General features: G+C 34.6%; 1 protein-coding gene across 3 annotated transcripts in view; it reads left to right on the forward strand.

Moving 5' to 3' along the window:
- The first annotated feature begins 605 nt into the window (after positions 1-605).
- MALRD1 (MAM and LDL receptor class A domain containing 1) overlaps positions 606-23,601 on the forward strand; it is a 207,557-nt gene continuing 184,561 nt past the window's right edge. For 2 of the 3 annotated variants that reach the window (XM_042817544.1, XM_042817545.1), the window contains exons 1-8: positions 607-931; positions 3,388-3,525; positions 6,944-7,038; positions 7,117-7,275; positions 10,255-10,348; positions 14,357-14,500; positions 17,961-18,118; positions 23,014-23,106. In XM_042817544.1, the coding sequence (XP_042673478.1) occupies positions 769-931; positions 3,388-3,525; positions 6,944-7,038; positions 7,117-7,275; positions 10,255-10,348; positions 14,357-14,500; positions 17,961-18,118; positions 23,014-23,106 (1,044 nt within the window). In that variant the 5' untranslated portion in view covers positions 607-768. Of the gene's footprint in view, positions 932-3,387; positions 3,526-6,943; positions 7,039-7,116; positions 7,276-10,254; positions 10,349-14,356; positions 14,501-17,960; positions 18,119-23,013; positions 23,107-23,601 lie in introns of all 3 variants that reach the window. The other variant, XM_042817546.1, reaches the window with a different exon arrangement.

Genomic DNA, 23,601 nt, shown 5'->3' on the forward strand with positions numbered 1-23,601 from the left:
AAAGAACTCCTGTGTCAGTCTAACTATACATTTTTTTTCTTCTATTTCTACAGTTACAGAACTTCTCCCAGAGAATACAGGAATTTAGTCATCTTGAAATCAGAGCTAGTTCATTTATGCAAATTGTGTTTTACTATTGAAAATCAGATACCTTGAATACAGTCTCTATAGCTGTAGTTCAAGTAAGTAATAAATAGATACCTCTTTAAACTGCTGGCATCATTTGTTAACAGGCCTTGAAAATCTTTCTGTTCCTATATCAGTCACTTGCAATGTATGTGATGCAAAATCAGCATTGCATTTTTAACAGTGTTTCTACATCTGATGCACGAGCTCCTTATAAATTAATTTTGTGAGCATCTACCAAAACCCTATGAGGAAAGAGTTCTTTATAAATTCTGGTTACTTAGTAATTCTCCTGTGTGATCATGTTACTTTCTTATCTCATGTTTGCAAGCTATCAGGCAATAAATTCTGTCAATAAGTTAACGATACACAGTAGACTTGCACAGCATGCACCAAAATTTTTTAGTCATAAAACAATGTTAAATTAAGTTAAATATTATTCAAAGATATGCCGGGTTGAAAGTCGCTGCTTCACGGAAGTCATGTTTCATTAAGCTGTGGGTTTGCAAAGTTCTGACATTCTGAAGAAGTCTTTGAGAGATGTGTGCAAACGCTGACTTTTTTCAGAGATACTTCTCAACAAATACTAGACAGTAAAAAGTAATTCTTTTTACAGTGAGAGTTTGGATAGCAGCATAGCCCATGAACAAATCTATATGCTTTTGTGTGCTTTACTGTGCTACTCTGGCAGATATTTGTTCACCTACAGAAAAGAAATGGCAGTGTGGTGATGGCTCCTCTGCTCCAGCTGGAAAGTTGTGTGTTTTCACCAACCAGTGCGAAAGCAGCAGTGATGAGAGACAAGGTAATTCTCAGTGGGCTTAATTGTAAGCGTGATGCAATTTGATAACATAATGTAGCAGCAGTGGGAACTGGGGGGGGATTCTTCATATAAGAAAGAATTTGAGAATTATTCTTTCTCCTTTTCCTTTTTCTAGTGTCTCAATTTTTTCCTTGATTTATTTTTTGATGATTCAGTTTTATCTTACATGCTGTGACTTATTTGTAAATCTTTATCCTGATGTTACATAGCAAAGTGAGTGTTTCCCCATCAGTTTACAATTCAAAGGATATTTTACTTTTGGTCTATTTTATATTATTATCAGAGTTCACTAATCATTATAAATCACATTGCAACTTCATCTTTTAAAGTCACGCTATGACGTCCAACTTCATAACTTTCATATTCACATCAAGTTATGGCAACAGTTAATTATAGAGGGGAAGAAAGATGCAATTCACAGAAGCATTCTACAGTCAAGTTAAGGTGCATACTAGCTGATTCATCAACCAACATTTTATTGATGCTTTTAAACTTCAGCTCTTGAAGTGGCGGAAGCATATCAGTGATTCATCAAAAACATAAATGTGGTTGAAGCATATCTGTTTCACATTACATGAAGTGCACAAAATAATGTTCAGGATTCTCTTAGAAATTTTCAAATAGACAGAAAACATCAAGATGCACAAAACAGTGAGAGCAATGTCTTTTTCAGTAAGAAAATCCTTGATTGTTCATGATTGTTTTTTAAGGGAATGTTTGCTTTCACAGAAGATCTAACATAAAAATATTTTCTGAAAGACATATGCCAAAAAAAAGGTCAAAAGATTAGAAGGTATACTTTTTTTTCTCAGAATTATCCGCAAATAAACATTAAAAAAATATATATTAAAAAAAATCCAAGTCTGGCAGAAACAAATTATTTTTCAAGGTTTTGTTTCCTATACGTCTACTTATAAAACTTCATTTGCAGATATTCTAAGAGCAAAATATTTTAAGACTGTTTATAGTGAATATTTTTCAGTAAAATTTTAGAAGTTTAAATGAATGAGTAAAAGGGACTGTAGGGCTTATTCCACTTATTTTCCAATGCTGTGACAAAACACAAACCACATCTGAAGACCTAAATAACTATAAAAATGAATCACCTAATATTCCATCTTTGTAATTTTAAGAGCAGAAACATCCTGAAATCTGTGCAGGGTATAGACAGAACAGTAGGGATCTATCTTGAAGATATGATTGCAGTGCAGAAGTTTAAGTAGAAAAATAACTTTGCATTATTCCCAGATCAGAACAGTGTGCGGCAGATGGGCAAACATACAAATTGACACCTTGACCTCTCCCCATGTTCGACAGCAAACTTCTGCCCCAGCACAACCAGACCATTATCTGAGCAGCCACAGAGTCCACAGCCTGTCACTCAGAGTTTCACAGCACTTCCTCATCTCCCTGTTTTAAATGGAATGTGTTTTGGCACTTATTTCTTGCAGACAGCCCATAGGATGCTATTCTGTTTTTACTCGTCTTTGGAGCAACCTTCCCTAGTTGCATTTTAAGTGTTTATCTGTGGTGGTATTCACTGAAACATGGTTAAAAAGCCTGCATAAAAATTAGCCTATGCATATCTTGCTGCATATTCTATAAGCATAATAAAAGATGTGGCCTGGAGGAAGTGCTTTTTTTCCTAGAGAAACCAAAATCAAGCACAGTGAAGGTTTCAAGTTTATGTAGTGAAAACATAAAATATTCATCTCTTGTGGAAATAGAAATGGTATGCTTAACCTGAGATATGTCTATCACTGGGGAATTCAACAGGCATTGTTTCCAGCCAATGGCATTTAGAATGTTTTAGTGCAGCACAATGAAGTTGCAGAATTTGATGGTACGCAATACAGTGTTAACTGTTGTTCTAATTGCAGAGGAACTAAGAACAAGTATCCCAGAACTGATTCTGGACTTCTGTGCCAAGCATATACCAGGATTATATTTTGATAAATGAGAAGCACATTGTCAGAGAAAAGTTCAAGGCATCTGGGCACACAGGACTAACGAATCTGGATTTGATTTGCTGCTCTTTCTCCCAGATATCAGATTAATGCTCTTATCATTTACATATTCCAGTTAACACGTGTGCACAAGTTTACCTTATTTTAAAATTAAATTCCCCAAATCCAGCTAACATAGTGGCTTCCTTTGCATGGCAAGAAGAAGAACTTAAACTTTTAATTAAAATTAGAAATTACAACAAATCCAAGTCCTTCTTTCCAGACCAAATATCGAGGACCCGGTGTGAGCCACTAATTTGCAAGGCAGCATGAGGATAGTCCTGGTATCTAAAGAATCCCACTTAGAAGGCAAAGCCTTACCTTGCCCTTCTTTGCTGCATGTGGGAAAAAGCTGACAAATATTTTCCACATGGTGTATGAAATCTGGATGCACTCCCACATATCTCTCCTTCTGAATTTCTTTCAATTTAGGTTCCTCTGAAAAATGTGATTTTGAAACTGACCTCTGCAAGCCTCTTCATGAAGCGAGTTTCCATCCTGGATGGATTAGAAGAAATGGCAACTCCGGTGTGGGACCACCATATTCTGACCACAATGGGAATGACAGTAGTAAGAATCCTTGCTTTCACTGAAGGAATCATGGGCTTTTACAAGTTATTTACTTCTCTATTATTTGCTTAAATTACTATTTTCTTGATAGAACTATTGGGTTCTGACATGCTGTTTTCCAAGATGAAAATCTGGACATTAGAGCTTTCTAGGTGCTTATAATCAGAGTAGTCTAGAATTCTGTGGGGGATGGGAAAGGTCAAGGAGTGGTTGAAGGGAGGAGGGTGGAAAGAAACAGGTTTCCTGCTCTTGTGGAGGAATAAGTAATCAATCATCAAGAGTCACATTTATCTGCCTGAGTGATCCCTACCTTTTACAGAGATAGCATGTTGTAATGTCACTCATTACACTTACGAATTTTAGAAATTATAATTGAATCCCTTGCCTTGAGATATATTTATATTTCATTTTTGAACACTAAAGCATGTGTATATGTCATTTGTAACTTACTGTTTCAAATATTTTGAGAGAGGGTGATTTTAGAGCTGAGAATAGGAAGAGATTTCATAGCCTATCTGAGCCAGTTTCTCTAAAACTTATTATTATATTTTCACTTTGTTTAAATATTGTCACTCAACAGAGTAAATAATTGACCCTGTCTCCTGAGATATATATCCCTTATGCTTGTTCTTTTGCCAAGTTAACCTTACTTTCCAAAACTAGGCTTCTTTCTTTTGGAGTACTTAAATTTCTTCATAATTTAAATTGACTTGAGGCAAATTTTTAGTTTCAATGCATTTATTCCTGCTTTCCCGAGCTGTTAGAAGTCTTTGTAAAAAAGCGAAGAAAGAGGTTAACAATTTGATGGAGCACTCTATTGTCAAAGAAAATATGTGGGCTTATTATCCAAACTGCTTAATTATCTTCTCTGTGCTATTTTTTTTTTTTGTCTCTTTCTCCTTATCCATCCACTCCCACTCACTTCTCACAAACACAGTAGTAATTTTGAGTCCTCAGAACATGCACAGGGTGGCAGGCAATAAAACATTAGAGAGTATATAAGAATATAACTTACAGAAGACTAAATTATCACTAAAAGATTGATGAGCCTATAGAAGCTCTTGTCCTCACTCTTGAACTATTATGATCTGGGGGTGTGGAAATTTGTACTGTTCTCAAGCAAGTGCTACATCCTATGTACTGCTTAAGATACCAAACAGGTAACAGTTCCACTTAACAATTAATGTGAATTGTAGTCATAGAGGTGAATGCCTGGAAAAGTTGTTGTTACTTTATTAATATTTAATGTACTGGAACCAAATGAATAGGCTCTTTTCAGTGGTGTGCAGCAACAGGACAAAGGGCAACAGGCACAGACTGGCACAAAAGTAGATCCATAAAAACATGAGGAAGAGCTGCTTTACTGTGAGGATGACAGAGCACTGAAAAAGCTGCCTGGAGATGTTATGGAGTCTCTAGAGATATTCAAGACCTGTCTGGATGCTATCCCGTGTACCCTATTGTAGGGGACCTACTTTAGCAAGGGGCTTCAACTATCTGTTCCCAAAAGGTTCATTACAACCCCCATGATTTTGTGATTCTGTGGTATGCTTTTAATAACTTTTTGCTTATAAAGCAAACAAGAACATCTTTAACAATGTAATTTAAAAATTAAACTCTTTTCAAATAAATGTTGGGTTAAAGTGATGTGAATACAAAAATCTGGGTTAACACCAAAACTTTTTCATAAAGTAAAATAAAATTCATTTTAAGTGCATGAGTTAAAAATCAAGTGATTTGCAACATAATGACAGAGCTTGTAATCAAGAAACAAATACAAGATGTGCTCAATGTAACAAAAATCTAATAAAATCTTGGTTGTATCAAAATAAACCAGGCAGAAATATTAGTTAAGCTGAAATTTCTAGAGTCTGTGCATGCTTGGTAGTATGTTGCACCAGAAGGCAGAAAGACCTGGAAGCAATTCCTGCATATGTCCAGTAAAAGTTTACCTTTTATCTTCTAAAAAATTAGCAGACTGTGTAATCTGTTTTATATTTGTTCCTGCTTAAAGATTGGAAAATATATTGTACATTTACAATTGAAGTCCTGCGACAGTGCACAGGAGGGAGGAGTTCCTGCTGTCACAATAAGTAATTGCACACAAATTAGAAGCAAAATCACCTGTTAAATGATTTAACCATTTACTAGTACTCAGTGGGCTCTCTTTATCTTTGTCTGTTCACACGGTTCTTTTAGTTCATCGATAATGTAGTTGAAAAATATAGTGAAAGACACTTCAAAAATCAAAACCAACAAAATTTTATGAATTGAAAACTCTTATCCATGTATATCCATGCACTTTGAATATTTTGAATTGCTGTTCAAAGAATTTCTTCTCTGTGACAAAATCTGTGGTAGGTGGAATCTGATTTATTTATTTCCAGTTCATGTTTATTTATTTATTTATTTATTTATTTATTTAGGGAAGAAAAATAAGTCCCAAGTGGAAAACCTGATAAAACTTTGTAGTCAGGGAGAGGGCCTTACTAAGCCACCAATCCACAAATTATTGTAGGTAGGAGGAGTGTCCTTGTGGCTGACGGGCTCCAAAAGTACTGATGGCGTAGCAATGGGATTTCTAAAATCTGAAGCTGAACTTGTAGCACTTTGTCAGTGGTTTACCTCTTTCTCTCTTTCCCTTCATTGCGCCTTGCATCCTTTAACTATAAAATTCAATATATCTGAGAACTTAATGTTATGGAAGAGCAAAATTTAGACTAGTGGTATCTGATGTTCTAAAACGGATGGAGATCTGATTCTGGAGATTTGAAGCAATCATGCCAGGAAGAGGCATAGTTACAAGCACATTTTCCTTACTCTGGTTGAGCTGCTATACTTTAAAGTAAGGCAAAGATTTAATTTGGACATATTCTGTAACACAAGGATTATGGTGGATTCTGAGAATGATTCTTTCATTTGGGATCCAAGCATGGGGATACCAGGACCTCTTCTCTGCTGTGAGGAAGTTTCCTAAGCAGCCAGAAGCATCCTCTGGAAAAGTGGAACAATGTAACATCCTCTCATATCTTTCTCTACCTCCATAAAGACTTGAGCTGTTGTAGGTCAATATTTTTATGTTTAGGCATGAAATATGCAAAATATTCAATTGTTTAAGTTCTTTGATCATTTTACCAGACCAGCTTTGTTCCAAAATTTTGCGCCTTATTGGGAACTCGAGTAAGAAGCTGAAGTGAAAAAATGTTGGAAGCCTACCTGAAATTTAGCCTGATCACAGAGAAGCAATATGTCATAATGAGATAAAGCTTGGCATAAAATGGCTATGAGTATGCCATGAATCTTTTCCATGGAAGAAGTTCTATTTTGCAATTTAGTTACTAATTCATACTTGAATGCATCTTTTCTTGTTTTACTGTTATATTTCTCCAAATTTATGTTTTTATATTTATTTTAATAGCTTATTTCCTTTCGTTATCCTCCGAGATGAGATTGTCTTCTGCAATGTTAAGGTCCAAAGTTTTGCTTCCAACTGATGAAGAACATGCTTGCCAGGTATTTTGATGCATAGTCCTTTATTTGGCTTTTTGTCATAGCACTTCACTCTAAGAATTATAACTTTTTTTGTGCTAGATTACATTTCGGTATTGGATCAGTCAGAGTGGAGTATTGATGGTGGGGCTTCAAAAGCACTCTGAAGATGCTATTGAGAACATCTGGGATGATTCAGGAGAGCTGCAAAACCGGTGGAAAGAAAAAAGCATCACAGTCAATAGCACTGAAAATTTTGAGGTTGGTATCGTGAGTTGTCTGTAAATTGAACATTAAGGTAGAAGGTTTCTGCATTCCTTTCTTCTAGTAAGACAAGTAAAAATTTCCTGTAAATGGGAAGCATTATTAAAAGATATTAAAAAGATCAGCTATTTGGAAGTTCAAGACTGTCAGTAATAAATGCTGCTTGTTCTCATTTTTCTGGTGTTAAAGGTGATGATATACTTCACTTAAAATGCACATGTGTCTTAAATAAGAGTATCTTATTGCATTGTAAACTATATGTCTGCTGATAGAAGTGATATCTTGGGAACTTAACCTTCAGTAAAATATGCTTTTAGGCTCAGTCTAACTGTATTGTTAAATTGAGATTTAATTTATAAATATATAGTCTGTGAAATTCTGCTCTGTACTGATAGCTGCCGCTCTCTAGAGATGCATCAGGTGACAAACACTGAACTATTTGCTGTAGTTATGTTTTTTATGGTCTTTGAGCCTTCATTGAATGCATTTGTATAATCTTATTGCTTAAAGCTGTGAGCAGTTGCTTAGTGTACAGACCTGAAGGTGTAAGGGAGCAACCTTGTTTCCTTGAAATGTAAGTGTAACAGAATTACTTGACTTGCAGAGGTAAAATTCCAAGATCAGGAGTTTTGAAACAATATTTGTCTGCACAACTCACAGAATCACAGAATCACCCGGGTTGGAAGGGACCTCAAGGATCATGTAGTTCCAACCCCCCTGCCTAGCAGGGCCACCAAACACACACATTCAGATCAGGTTGCCCAGGACCCCGTCCAACCTGGCCTTAAACACATCCAAGGACGGGGCATCCACAACCTCCCTGGGCAGCCCATTCCAGGGCCTAACCACTCTCCTTGTATAGAACTTCCCCCTAACATCCAACCTAAATCTTCCCTCCTTCAACTTCGATCCATTTCCCCTAGTCCTGCTGTTGTCAGCCCTTTTGAAGAGTTTACTCCCCTCGTGGGTGTAGGTTCCCTTCAGGTATTGATAGGCTGCAATGAGGTCACCCCACAGCCTTCTCTTCTCCAGGCTGAACAAGCCCAACTCCCTCAGCCTGTCCTCATAGGGGAGGTGCTCCAGCCCCCTGATCATCTTAGTCGCCCTCCTCTGGACCCTTTCCAAAATCTCTATGTCTTTCTTGTACTGAGGGCTGTAAACTCTGGCTGAGGATGTATGTTATAAAATACATGCACCCAACTCTAGTATTAGTGTTGTTATCTGTTGAAAATTTAGCTTCATCTGACATGAGCAATTGTTTAGCAATGCAAGACTGTACTGGAAGGTTTTCTTTCTATATTTACTTTTTCATTCTTTACATGGTTTAGAAAATTATGTGGCTTTGGGAATGTTCAATAAAGTATGACTTCTTCCTGCCTCTAAATTTCTGGATCAAATCCCAACTAGATTGCAGATTGTGAACTTTGTTATGTTTTGGCTTCTGTAAGGAGAGCTGACACATCCAGCTTTAAAGAGACAGACGTCAAACTTTGTGCAGAAATTGTTACAATTGACTAAAGGAATGTAGCTGGGTATATCACCAAACCTGTAGAACAAGGCTGAGACTTTCTTCGGTTGCAACGTTTCCCTCCAGTTAGTTTGCAGGATGCTGGTCGTACATTTTACTTGTGCTTCTGAACTTTCCCTTCAATGAGATCTTTAGCCCTACGGGGCTGTCATTCTTCAAGAAAATGTTTCAAGCTATGCACAAATAAGTAAAAGCTGTTATCAAATGACTAGTAATCATAGTTGTTCTTTGCATCAACGTGAAAAATTCCCATTGCAATGAAAGTATTAGAAATATAATTGTCTTGTTCCTATCTGACAAAATAATCAAAATCTTTAACCTTATAATGAATAGGAATTTCATTGTCGTATTTGAGTATTTTGATTATAATTTCAGATTTCTTAGTTATAGTGTTTCTTTTTAACGATTAAATTTTCTGTGGAAAAAATTGAATAGGAAATGAATATAATTTTTTTTTCCCAGAGTAGTAATCTTTTTTGAAATATTGCTTTAGTATTTTGCATCAATTTTTCAAGAATAACTGGTGAGATATTAATTAAAATCAGCCTCAGCTGCTTATTTTCTTTGCCAATCAATGATGTTAACTAATACTTTTTTCTTCTCCTTCTACTTAAATAAGTAAATACACTCCTTTAAAAAGCATATATTATAGACTACAGTTTGGGGATTTGGCTTTCTAAAATTTTGAAATTCTGGAACATGAAGAATATTACCACTTGAATTGCCCAACACACTACAATCTCAGCTGGTCTGGTTTGGCTCCTTTGTGGCAAACTATATTCTGGTTTCCTCTCCTGAACTACTTCTTTTCTCCCTTCCACTCAAACCAAATTTCTTTTTCACAAATTTCATTAAGGGAAGAGGTTCAGGACTTAGGGTTTCACTTCTGTTTTTGCAGTTATTTCCTTACCCCTAAAATTTAGTACTATGAGTCTTTGCTGCTTTCCAAGAAGTGTGGTTGGTCAGTTCCCTCCTACTTCACTGCAGTAAGTTAAAATCTGCCTATAAGACAGACATGTATAATGTTTGTAGCTTTATCTAAATACAGAGGATGTTTTTAGGAAAAGCATCACTATTGTAATGTTGGAACAGAATAAATGTTGAGTTTTGCTTTCCATTCTGAATACTCTTCAAGATTTGTTTTGGCTGAAAACTTGTTGATGGGAGGCTTCTAAACTGAAAATGTGTTTGTTGCCCTGACTTTGTTCCAGGTCACTGGTAAATTTTAAAAACAGCCAGAAAACATAAATATTTCTACTCTCTGAGGGAAGAATGGTTTGGTAAAATGTATGTTTATCTGTTTCCTAAGTGTTATGATCCCTGCTTAGATTTTAATATATTTTGCTGTGGTTCCCAGATCTTTTCTAGTAAAATTAGTTTGATTTTGCTCCTTCATTTGTTGCACTGGTGAATGTCATTTCTTATTGATTTCATGTTAAACTCTGCAGGTTATTTTCCATGGGATGGTGGAGAACCAGAGACAAAATGTAACAGTTGCTATTGATGATGTTTCTTTCAGTGAAGGATGTTCTCTAGCATCTGGTAAGAATACTTATTTTTCAGGAAATTGTTCATTGTCTTTGCTTTTTGCTTTGATTAGAAGAGAAACACAAAGAGAGAGACATATGGTACTTAAAGACTTTCTTAACTCCATGTTTTTACATGTTTTTTTCATTCCTCTAAACCATCATCTGTCAAATTACATCTAAATGTAGTTGCAAAGAATGACAATCAATACCTCAAGAAATCTAGTATGTTACGCTATACCTGCATAGGAGAACACTAAGGTTTCATTGGCCAAAGATTCTTTCTGCCCAAAATCAAACCAAAGAACTGATATTTTCATAAACTCAGGGAAAGCCTCGGAGCTGAGTTTAGGGAAATTCCCAAAGCTCTTCTGTTTATTTTTAAAAATGTGAAAGGTCCTGCTCCTCAGCTGTAGGGGGGATTTTGTTCTGCTCTGCTACATCCAAGTGCTGTAGAGTCAGGCTGTCAGCTCTGCAGCTGAATTATCTATGCGTGTCTGCAGCTGAACCATCTATGTGTATTGAGATTCTGCTGCAAAACATTGTCTTTCGCTTTTTAACCCAACACAGTTTCATGGGAAAAAGATACAACCCATTCTAGCAAAAATTATATTACTTGCTGCTCTATATTACAGAAGAGGATTACAGTGTTGTACTCAGGTTACAGCATCAGCTCAGTACAGTTCTGGTTCAAAACATCCCTTTTGCTTCCAGACTCTGAGACATGGCACAGACTGTGAGGGTCTGGTCTTTAAATTTGATGTGAGGTATGGATGCCATGTTGGATGCATATCAGAAACAAGTTTTTTAATATTTTTGTACTGTAGTATAAAACAAAGTTCTCCAGAGGTCCCATTGGGAAAATAGAAGGATGTGGTTAACATTTTAGAAGTGCTGAGCAATCATAAGCAGATTGTAGTAAGAACAAGACACAAATCTTAAAGATTCAGGCATGCAAAGGAGATCTCTATTGTAGAAAAATGAAGTTTGAGCTTACTAGACTCAGTTGTATAAGGCTTTCCATGTTTTGACTTTTTTTTTTTAAAGTGAACAGCTGCAGAAGCTAATTTCATATAAATGTTTTCGTGTTGTTGCTGATCTTGCTTTTCTGTTTTGTAGAGGTTTCCTAGCAGTGCTACTTAAATGAGCTACTTAAAGGATGCTAATTTAAAACTATGTGCATCCTTGTCTGTGAACTCAGACGAAGTTGAGTTTGAAACTGCCAATGAAAAAAGGAAAGATGAAACATGTAGGATTCTCCTGGCTTTGTTCTGTTGCTTGGAGGATTTCTGGAGATAAAAGGACAGGCTCAAATATATATTAAAAAAAAAAAAAGCCCAAACAAACAAACAAAAAAAAAAACATTGCCAGAATCTAACAACGTACACGATTACTTGAGTGGGTGGATATAAGTCTTTCCATACAAATATACTGATTCTTTTTTTTTTTTTTCCATAAACAAAGTGCTTCTAAAGCAAGCATAAACAAAAAGCATATCAGTCACAGAGATGAAATACTGTTTCAAAGAGAGAAAAACATTAAAAATAGAAACAAACATAATCAACAGTACTGTTAAATCTATGTGCTAAAATTAGCTAAGATGACAACAATTGAAATATGTAGTGAGGTACACATATTGAGCTACAGCACTCAGACATAGTCCATTAAGAGCCTATTCTTATCCTGTGTCAACATTAGAAATGAACTTCATTAGGAGAAATCTAAGTAGCAGTTGCTCACAGCAGCTAATGAACAGGTCAAAAATTTTAGTCTTCTGCCTGCAAGAGTAATTTTACTGTTGAACATCTTCTAGTGATTAAAGTAAAAGGTCAGGTTAATGGTAGCCTGAATTATAAGTAACTTTTTCTGTATTTCTTAAGGAATATCTTGTTAAGCTTTTATGCAATTAGTCTTCTTTTAAATTTGTAGAAAAAAATCCATGAAATCTTTCAAATTTTCAATGCCAGTGTAAACATGTGAACTGAATTGTGCGGATGTATTCATTAGTATGAGAGTGTTGTGAGGGTCATGAATAAAGTAGCTTATGCATTTGTGTTTTTAGGAGTTTCCTAATCCAAACTTTAATGGATAAAAACAAATGTAATTTCATGAAGATTTGAAGTCTTTTTCTATCCCTCTATCCCCAAAATGCACTCTCGCATTCTCATGTCCACTTTTGAAAAAAGATTTTTGTACATACAAACAATTTTGAGCATAGCAATTTAAAATATCCTAGTTGTATTTTCTTCCAAACAGTTGTCAAATTGCTTCGATTATCATCCAAAATAACTACTTTAGCTATCAAACAGAAAATAGTAAAATTACGTTCTAGAACAGATGTAAGACAATCTCCTATAATTATAACTCTAGTAGACATATCATTCAAAGGTTTTATATTCTTATCCATGTATCTACAATTGCCCTTAAGACATCCCTCTTGAATACTGACAAAGCATGTACAAAGAACTCCTTTATTAGGACTGATTTTGCCACAGGCATGAGAACAAAGACACTGAAGGCATGAACCACTGAGGGAGAATGAGGTATTTGTGTTGTCCTTCTGATGCTGCTTGCAATGCAAAAGCTATCTAGCTTGTCTACAATATTAGTGTGATTTTTTTTTTTCTTTTTCCTTTTTAACTCACTGACTCAGTTTTTAAACTGTAGTATTTTGTACACACCGCTTCTAAATTTCATTAAAAGAAAAAAATACAGTATGAAATTTTACAACTGGCATCATCCCAGCTAAACATAACTCCTTAGTTAATTCTGTTCATGCAAAGATACAAACTTTAATATACAAAATGCACTACTTGGCATGAGGTCATCAGAATGAGTTATTGTGGGGATGGAAGTATAAAAAAAAAAAAAGCACACAACAAAACCAAACCAAAGTGTTAATATTACTGTTATTAGATGTTAGAAAATGGGTGTTTTGTTTCGAGACAGATTATTTGCAAAGGAAAATTCCTCAAATATTTATAAATGAATTAAAAAATGCAGAATTAATTGAAGTATTTCTAATAATTAGTGTTTAACAATGAACTCCACTCTCCCTTTGAGTTTATTGCAACTCTCTTCAAGTGTTGGAATTTGCCAAAATAAATTTTTTATGAATCAATCTAGGATTTTGTGTTTTCCGTGGGAAATAAGTTGTCAGCAAGCTCATCAAAGTTGATGCACTTAGCTGAAGAAAAGGGAACGTTCTTATGCAACATTGGAATAAATGGAGGGAATGACAGGTTTATAGCATCAGTTGGACAGGATGTATTACTGAGACATCAATATTGTGAATATCACAATGACTTTGAAATGCAATAGACAGTAATGTGTATGTATACCAACATAAATTTCTTTCTCCAAATCATTAGGAAGCTTTGTGTTCTCTCTGAGATATTTTGACATCAATTTAAAAGTTCATCTTAAATAGAAGATTGCTTTTACACCAAAATGTTGAAAAGTAGACATTTTTTGTACTTAAAATCATGCCTAAAATCTTTACTTTCTTCCTCTAGCCATAGTTAATTACACAACATTTTACATCTACCATGTGACATCTCAAGCTTCAAGAACTTAAAAATTCTTAATGTGGTGTTCAGAATCTTTTGGTTCTAAAATGGAGTCTTTTGTTGCAAGGGATATGGAAATATTGTTAAACTGAAATTTGAAGTGATTTTATGGTGGCATCATGTAGGAAAGAATATAAATATTTTTCTTCATGACATGTCAATTTTGATGTTTCCTGGCAATGCTTTTTGTGGGAATGAATTTACCAAGGTTGCAGTGATCAGCTAACACAAATACCAGCTCACTGCTCTGACAAAATCATTTATCTTTAAGGAATTTTTTTTTAAAATAGTATTACTCAAGACAGCAGCCTGAAATATTAAATAGCTCTCATCAATAGCCTGAACACTTGAGGAAACCAGAGGCAGAAAAATTGCCAGTTTAACAAGCAAATATATTCAATGAGAAATAGTCTGATAACTAATAAGTTAAGTGATTGCTTTCCTTTGTCTCTTAGCGCTACAGACTTCCAACTTTGAGCTTGGCATGTGCGAGTGGAATTCCAATCAGCCAATTGTGCCTGCTTTGTGGGCACAACTGCAATCTGGGCACCAGATTCCTTCCTGTTCCTCTGTGAAAGTTCACAGCAATGATACTAAAGGTGAGAACTAAAGTTAATATGTAGTTCCTAGCTGTCATGGATAATTTGGTGCTTTTGGGGAAAAAGTGGTGACCCAGTGTGGAAATAGAGCATGACAATGACAAATAATTATATGAATTTATACTTAATTTAGATTTTGCTTTAACTATTTAGTAAGGATGCTGTGAACATGTGTGCTAGTAAGATGTAGAAGATTTTAATGAAAGAATTCCAATATAAACTAATAATCAGTTTATTCTATACTTAATTCTTAGTATGAGATCTGTACAACAGGTCTTCAGTTAATTTAAATCCACTGAAGTTCTGGCATTGTTCTTCTGTTTTGTGTATTTTTCTATTGTTTGTTGTTTTGATTCCTGGCTGTCTTACTTGTGTAGTATGACTCTGAGCATGTGATCAGAAAGTTAATTTTAAACCTTTACAAGTGAATAATAGAGAAAAGATTAATTTAAAAACGTTTATGATTTTAAAGACAACAGAAATAATACCGTTTTCAGAAATAAGGAAACTTGTTTTCAAAGCTTGTTTTTGCAGTGCTTATCTACAGATTTATGTAAGAAGTCTTTTGAAAGGTTAATGGATACAGATGTGTGTTGTAACATGAAATGGAATTGCCATGCCAACCAAGTGTTTGGTTTTTCAATAGAGACTGTCTTCAGAAGGGCTAAGTAACAATTGTTTGTAATGGTGTAATTTGTGATGCAGTTTTGAGGAACTGATAGCACATGGCTTTCTGTTTGATCTCTGTGCCCACAGAAGTGTGCTCCATCTCACTGAAAGCAGAAGAATGAATGATTAGGTATTGTACTGATTTGAGACACATTTTTAAAGAAATTTTCAGCATTTATGTCAATAAAATATTAATCAAAAAGTGTGTAAGCTCTATTAAAATAAATTTCTGAAAGATAACATTTATGTACAACAGAGAGCATACAGATTAGTAAAACATATTTTATTTTGAAAAGAAAAAAATCAGAGTACCTTTTAAATTTTCACATGGACATCTAACAACAGTAAGTAATTGGTATTGGTATGAACTAATAATTGGTATGGGTGTCTCTTTTATGGCAATATTTTGTTAACAGAAATGACACTGAAAGTATGTAAGTAGCTTTTGCAGGAGTAAAGTATAAGAAACCTCTGTAGAAGCAGAACACATTCTGAAATATCTATTCTATAGGTGCTTGAGCATTATTGTATAAATATCGTACTGAGAAGGCTCACACATAACACAAAGAACAGGCTGGGGAAGCTCTCTGTCCTTTGATATCTATCATAAATGAAAAAAAAATATGAGAACAAATAAGTGTCAAAACAACACACAGCAGTTAACTCTTAACATTGGAAGGTATTGAAAAATCTGAACTATGACAGCTTCTCTTTCAATATAGTAATCATTTCAACTCATGCAGATTTTTAGATGAGTAAATTGAAAGGCTAGATATTAAATAAAATTCAGAAAGCTAGAGAAATGGTATGCAAACAGCAAAAATATGTTTGATGGCTCAAACTTGCAATGCAAATAGAGCTTGACTAAGCTTTAGTTTATGATTTTGATCAAGACTTTTACTACTATAAATAGAAGAGAAGTAAGAAAATGAATTATGAAGCTGTGATCTAGGCAATTATATTTATAGAGAAAGGATTGTTTATAGGTTTTGAATAATCTTCCTTTCTTGGCATTCTTAAATTTAATAAAATGTTTTGTCCTTGGCTGACTTCTTTCTTTTTTACTTTTATTGCTTCTTTTCTCTAGTGTTGTATTGTACTTCTCTATAATTTTTCTGTTAATTTCTCTAGGGTCAAAGGTTCTTACAGAGGTTTTATATTCTCCTTTAATATGTTCATAAAATACTTCTTCTTTCTTTAGCGTTGTTTCCTGCATACTATATCACTTCCATAATTTATTCTTATATTGGATTAATCTAGTTTCCTGCATTTATTTATTTAATAAGAAACTAATGGAACCAATTCTTTGTGTAACAAGAGCAGTGATTGAGATTGAAGAAAAATAATAAAAGACAGCTTCATGTCTTTTAAAATTAGTATTTCATAGGTAAATATTTTAAACATGAAAAAGTCTGATCTATTTTGTTGCATTAGCTTCTTTGTTGTTACTCTTTTTAAGATTTTGCTCCTGACTTGAGAGTTCTTCAAAATTTATCTCCAAATAGTAGAAACAGTGGCAGATCAGATTTGAATCTTCTTCTCCAGAGGAGTTCAGTGGGAAATTTACAAGGGAGTTGTTCAGGGAGAGCTGTCCTGCTATGGAAGAGAACTTGCTAGAAAGAAAAAGCTGACATTCTTTGACTCGGTTTTATCTGAAGGCTCAGTTGTTACTCTAGAAATTAATAGCATAGATTAAAAGTCAAGAAAATCTAGCCAAACAGCTAGAAGCTCTTTGCATTTATTGATCTCTTTCAAATAGAATGGATTACATCTGTAATATTTTCTTTCTATCATGTCTAACTGCTGTGGCTGTGAATTATGAAAAAGGAAATAGTAAGGAATTATCCAAAGAAATTGCAAGCATGTATTTTGGTATGAAAAGTTGCATATCATGAAGTGCAAGCGGCCAACAAATGGAAAAGAATGTGGTCCCTTGCAAAAATCAGAGTTTTTCCTTGCGAAATGAGAGTTTCTCCCTTCAGCTTGAAATAACTTTGGTAACATCTGCATCTGAAATGACTTGCATTCAGGCACGTGAATATAGAAATTTCAAATTCAAGACCTTTAATCAGAGTTTATTATAACACCTGCTTCAGAAGATAGCAAAATAGTCAGTGACTCATGAGAGAGGAGGAAACAGATTTGCTATGTTTGATAAAGCATTTAGCCTTTTTATTTCTGACAGATAAAAGACACTGAAGGGATGGGGTACTCTTTTAAATCTCTGTAGGAATGCTTTTATCAAGGGCAATAGGTCAAGAAGAGCACAAATTGCTTTTCTGCTTCAGATGGAAAGACAATATGCTCTCAACACTTTGTTGCAGAAATTCTGGCTTAGAACTAAAGACCTTAATTACGTATGGTGGAGATGCTATTGCCTCCTGTAGCAGTAAGGAAGAAGAATGCTTTCCCCCTTATTTTGATAATTCCACAGAAGTATTACTATAAGAGATGCTTTCTGGAAAATGTAATAGAAAGAAAGAAAACCAAGTTTCCAAATACATTTGAGAGTAGGTATCAAAGTGTAGCTGCTTACAGCTTTCAATGCAGCAAGTGACAAGTTCTGTCAACTGATGTCGTTTCTGGGGAAAATGCAGATAGATATCTATCTTGTTAATAGGAAATGCTTAGGTAACATCCAAGTCGCATAATCAGCATGACAGTCAGATTCCACTGTAAGAGGAATGGGGCCATGGTTTAACTGTAGCAAAGCAATTCTTATTTTCAAAGGCTGAGACATACAAGATTTGTTTTGTGAAAGAACTCTTTTTTTTTTTTCTTAATTTTTTAGGCCATTTAGTGTGTCTAGAAGCTAATGACAGTGCATTATATAGAAATGCTTATCTAAACAGCTCCATGTGTCATTGCTCCAGCAAGAGCTGCCATTTTCAATTTCAGTACTCCATGGCAGATAACAGCGTTCTCAAGGCAGTGCTGTATACCAATCAGGTAAGAAGCATGAATTACTTTTCAAACGTTCCAGATCCAACATCCCAACTCTTTCCAGCCAAACTGCAAGGAAACAAACAATACCACATGCTTACCTCTCAATTAGTTTGTGTGAACAGTCACTTTGCATTGTTCCACTGTCTCCTATAAATTAGTGTGGTGGTGAATGTTCTGCAATAAACTTCAAGGGGAAGCTCTATTACAGACTGAAATGATTTGGGAATTTTAGGGGAAAATCTATAGTAGCAGAATTTCTAGTGTCCTCTCTGCACTGGAAATGAGAAAAACAGCATCAGGAGTGCTGAAGCTATGCTTGTTCTCAGTGAAGTCACAGGATGAAGTTACTGACTTAACATGCCTGGAAAGCTCTTGCTTAGCCACCTGATTCATTTTGTGAACTGTTTTAGCGTAGTAATTTTCTTCTACCACTAGTAGATACAGTAACCATGTCAAGCTGAAACACAAATGACAACTGGATGGTAACAGTTATTTCTTTCTTAGCTCCCTTGCCCTGTGGAATGTTTCTGCAAATGGTCAGGTGATCTTGCTGATGTGTCTCATATCTTGATGTTGGATTTAAGTTATTTTTATCCCACAGCACAAGCTGGTCTAACTAATGCTTAGTTCACAAAGCTAGAATGCAAAAGCCTGAAGTATAACACTTGTCAAGGGGTCTAAATATAGGAAAATGTAACAAACATCTTATTTCTCTTCCATTATATCTTCAAGCATTTATGAAAGACTGCAGGCTCTTTTTTCTTTCTTTTTTCTTTTTTTTTTCATCCATCAATAAAGAGGACGTGTTTTTTTTTTTCCTGTGACCTGCTTCCATACCAGGGAATTATAATGTATTCTGATCAGAATACATTGATATTTGCAACGTTGAAAGACACTGAGAATGGTGATGTCGATGGTTTGCATAGGCAAAAACGATGGATTCTATTTAAGTTTCCTTTCCTGGGGAAAAACAAACAAAGAAACAAATATGTAAGCACACACACACACACACACACACACACACACACACACACACACACAAACAAACAAACAAACAAACAAAAACACCATGAGAGAACTTGTATTTGAATACAGACTCATCTGGAAGACTTAAATTAATGGAAGCAGTAACTTTTGTATATTTTGCTGCTTAATTGTTTATGAAGAAACAATGATTTTTCAAAAGGAGACAAATATTGAGCAGAAATGAGAATCCAGTGTTGATTCTGATTACGGACAATAGAGTCTATCTTGGAGCTCATCATTCAAAATAATCTCTCAGTTTTATGATCTAGTAGCGTGCAGTCTTTTCACTTTTGCTATATTTAGTGGTTAAAACCTCCAGCCTTGGATTAACTCGTACTACGGCTCTGTACAGATGAGCCTGACACAGCAACTAAATTGTATTTAATGTACACCTCTCAGTTCAGTTCTGCACTGCAGATGCTACCAGTGTACTCCTAGACTTCCTCACCCCTTTTAAAAGAGAGACCAGAGATGAGTAAGAATATTTTCTAAAATGGATATTACGACATTAGATGGATGACAGGGAATTTGAATTGTTCTTTGATATGGAGTGTAGAGAAAATTACTGGGCTTTTGTTTGTTTGTTATTTGTACCAAATCTCAATTTGCTTGAAGAATGTCCTGTGAGGTTTTTAAAAGCCTTAATAAAGTCAAGACATTTCCTTTTTTTTTTCAATGTTGTTTATAATGTCGAGAAAAAAACAGATTATACTGGCTGAATGTGACTTTCCCATCAATAAAAACAACTAGTGTAGGTCTCTCATTTTTGATTCTCTGGCTGTTATTGTTAGCAATTTGTTCCAGTGTCTTAGAAGTGGTCAACTGTCAGCTAGCTTTGCTGTAATTGTGTATTTTGTATCATTGTATATTTTGTATATTTTTCCCTTACCTATAACAGAGAACTGGGAGAACAAAGGATCTGTAATTTCTTCACAATTTTTCAGTTGTTTGTTTGCAGTAAGATATTTCATTCGCTATGTATTCTTTATTTTAGTACTTCTTTCCTTCCCAGTTTCAGTACTTTAGGCTTATGTATATTTAATATTCGATCTCAGCCCATGACTGCATTCACGTTTGGCAGTGTTAATCATCTTCATCATTCAATAAATTGAACACTTTTTTTTTTTTACTTTCAGTTTTCAAGTAAGATACTGTTGACTTCAGGCTATCGTGTTCTCTCTGTTACTTATGTTTCCAATGAAGTAATAAGCTTATATTTCTGTCTTTTAACTTCTTAATCTTTGTGTCTTGTATGGCCTACGCAAAAGATGGATATATGTTAAAAATAAAATTGCCCACAACTTCTGTTTATATGTGCAGGCATGTTTTTACACTAAGACATTAAAATTTCAGCAAGTGTTCAGCAGTGCTGGCAAAACCCATGCCACCACACTCATCTGCAGAAGTAAAAGATTGTGCATTAATCATTTTGAAGGAACAAATAAGACTTTGTTCTAAATTACACTGAGATGAAAAAAGCTGGAACAAAATGATGAGAGCAGTTGCACAGCAGTATGTGAAAGTATCTGTAGTGAGATGTCAAAAATAAAAAATGCTGTAGTTTAGAAAATGAGTTGATAAGAAAAAGTCATGATAATCTCCTTCATTCCTCAAATCTCAGTAGCATTATCTTAGGAAAAAAAATGATAAGAAAATACAAATCCTATAATTCTTGTACATTTTAGTCTTACAAAACTTGTTTGCAGATAGTGTTATATCAATGTAAAGGGAATAGACAGAAGGTATCTTGAACAACTTTGCTGAATCACTAACATAAATCTCAGGAGAAAGTACAGTAAAACTGATATACTGAACCTTCTAAAAGACAGCAAGAGAAGCAAGGAATGTGCTAGAGAGTCTAATCCATTTGTAGAAGTATTGACAGTAACGCTACAGAGAAACATTGTGAAGATGGAAAATATCGTGTGTTATTGGCTTATTAGAGCTGTACAAAATCAGAGGGTAATATAATGTCCATAATACAATAACTGACTTGGAAAGTTGTTGCCCCTGATGTCAGTATGAAAACAGCCCTGGCAAGTCTGGATGCTGCAAGCAGAAAAATCAATAGTCTACTTCCACAAGCTATCTTTATTCAAATAAATTGGGAAGAAAGGTAGCTATGAGAATGGGTACCTAAGTGGTTAATCAAGTGTGAAAAAAATTGTAGTTAGCAGATACATGCAGGCTTCTTTCAAATATGTGTACCTTGTAGGAATCCTCTGCGTTTATTGTTTACTGGTGTGTATGTGTGTAGGGATGCATACCCAGATATTGTCACTCGTATATTACTAAAAGAAATCATTTAAACTACGGTTAAAATCAGGCTATACTTTTAACTTGTCATGAAGTGCGCTTTCTAGTAAACCATCCTTGTCTGTGTCTTATATCTGGATGTTGCAGACTTCTTCTGGAAACTGAATTATTTAGCAAAAAGAAGCATGATTTGCACAGCTTGAATTAGCAAAAAGCAGCATGATTTGCACAGCTTGAATTGTCCTCAGTATTGAAAGTCTTTTGATAAGCAACTATGAGTACATAACAAGTGAACTAGTAGAAAAATACCCACATCTTATACTAATGTGAAAACTCAAAACTGACTTTTATTTGGCTTGTATGTCATATGGCTTGTCCAAATTTGTTCTCTTATATCATTTTACACTTGGAACTAGGATATTGACTTAGCCCTGTCCTACAGTTTTCCAAAACTAATTTTTGAATGCTTACTCAATGGAGTAATGGTCTTTCAACTTTTTTAACATGTCACAATAGTGGAATCCTTCATAGGAAAAGAGGATAAGTACTTGTATATTGCAAGGCAGAAAAAAGATAACTCTCCTTGTCTATGAAATTGATGGAATTTCTTAACTTATGATATTTCCATTTATTCATCTTACATAAGTACACTTAATATTCTTTCAAATTTTCTCTGTACAACATACTTTCTGTTTCTCTTATCCTGCTCCATATCTTTTTTGCTTGGTTGGTTTTGAACTGCTTCTAATTTTGTAATATCCTTTGTGGAAAAGATATGACAAATTCTTTGCATAGTATCACAATAGGGGTCTCACCTCACAGTTTATTTGTGTAATTGTCTGTTTATTTATATCCTATATTAAATTTTCCTACTCTTCCCCTTCCCTTTCCCTTCAGCTTTCTTCTTTTGCTCTTTTTGGTGCAGATTCTTGAGATTTTATTCAGGGCTTGGAAGTTCACATTACTATACTCCTTTTCTTTACACTGGTCCCATTGTTTTCCAGTTGGGATCACAACAAGAAGCAGAACAAAAATGAGGGTTTTTTTTGTCAGATAGTTACATTAATGGGGCTTTGAATACTTGCGTAAAGGGAACCTTAGCATGTTGCTATCATTTCCAGGAGGTAAAGTAAAAATGGGAATTGAAGTAACTGAAAAAATTACAGATTAAAAAAATATGTTTTCTTTACAGTTTATTGGGTAATTTTGACAGACCTCAAAGTTGCTTTCTGAGAAAGAAAACTGAATCTCATAGTAACACAACTTATGAGGAATAATTATTTCTAAAAGAGGAGCTGGTGTTGAGAATGCCATGGAAATATATAGTTAAAGCCAGCAATAGTATGGTTTAATTTACGTATCATTCATGCTAATTAAATACCACATTAGCTTCTAATAATTAATAATAACTCATTTAATCACTGTAAATATTTGTTTGCCTCACTTCACAGAGACTGATGCAAAGATTGCAAATTAATTTCTGATGTTGTATTTCCTCACAACTACATATACGGTGATGATCTGTCTAGGGTATTAAAAAAAAAAACAATTACTGTAAGTGACTGATCAAAAGAAGGTCAAAAGATAACTTTTAACGTTATATTTACATTCCATAGGAGGAGTATGTCTTGTGGGAAAGCAACATCACGACTAACAAAGAATGGGCCAAAGCGTATATACGGATACCAACAGGGCTAGAAAAATTAAAGGTATGAGTGAAAAAGGCAAGTGCTTTGTCTTTTGAAAATGCTTTACCTTGCTGTCTGTAAATGTTTTAGGATATGCAGGAATTTGTTAAGTTTGTATATATATCCTGAAGGGTTCTGTTCCTCATTACTTCGGTTGAGTAAAGCTCTGATCACAGGTCAGTAATAAGTGTACAGCATGAAACTATTGGCCTTAATGACATGCAAGAAAATGCATACATATGTCAGCATAGTTTAGCAGAGCAACTGAGTCCGTCTTAGTTATTAACAGTTCGTTTAAATACAAATACCACTGTGGGATGATGTGAATGATTGTGTGATTTCAGTGGAATAGCATGAATGAATAATTGGGAGAGTATCTCCCCCTTGATTTTTTCTTTTTAATTTACAGAAAAGAATTAAAGGCTTCTATTTTAAATAATTTTGTCAACGTTTTTTTTTTTCATTATAATGTGAATTACTTTTATAACTGACTGTTTCAACAATCTGCTGAATCTC

Source organism: Centrocercus urophasianus, unplaced genomic scaffold, assembly GCF_019232065.1.
Source record: "Centrocercus urophasianus isolate 14NV4802_14NV808 unplaced genomic scaffold, USGS_Curo_1.0 seq_16, whole genome shotgun sequence".
Taxonomy (NCBI): Eukaryota; Metazoa; Chordata; class Aves; order Galliformes; family Phasianidae; genus Centrocercus; species Centrocercus urophasianus.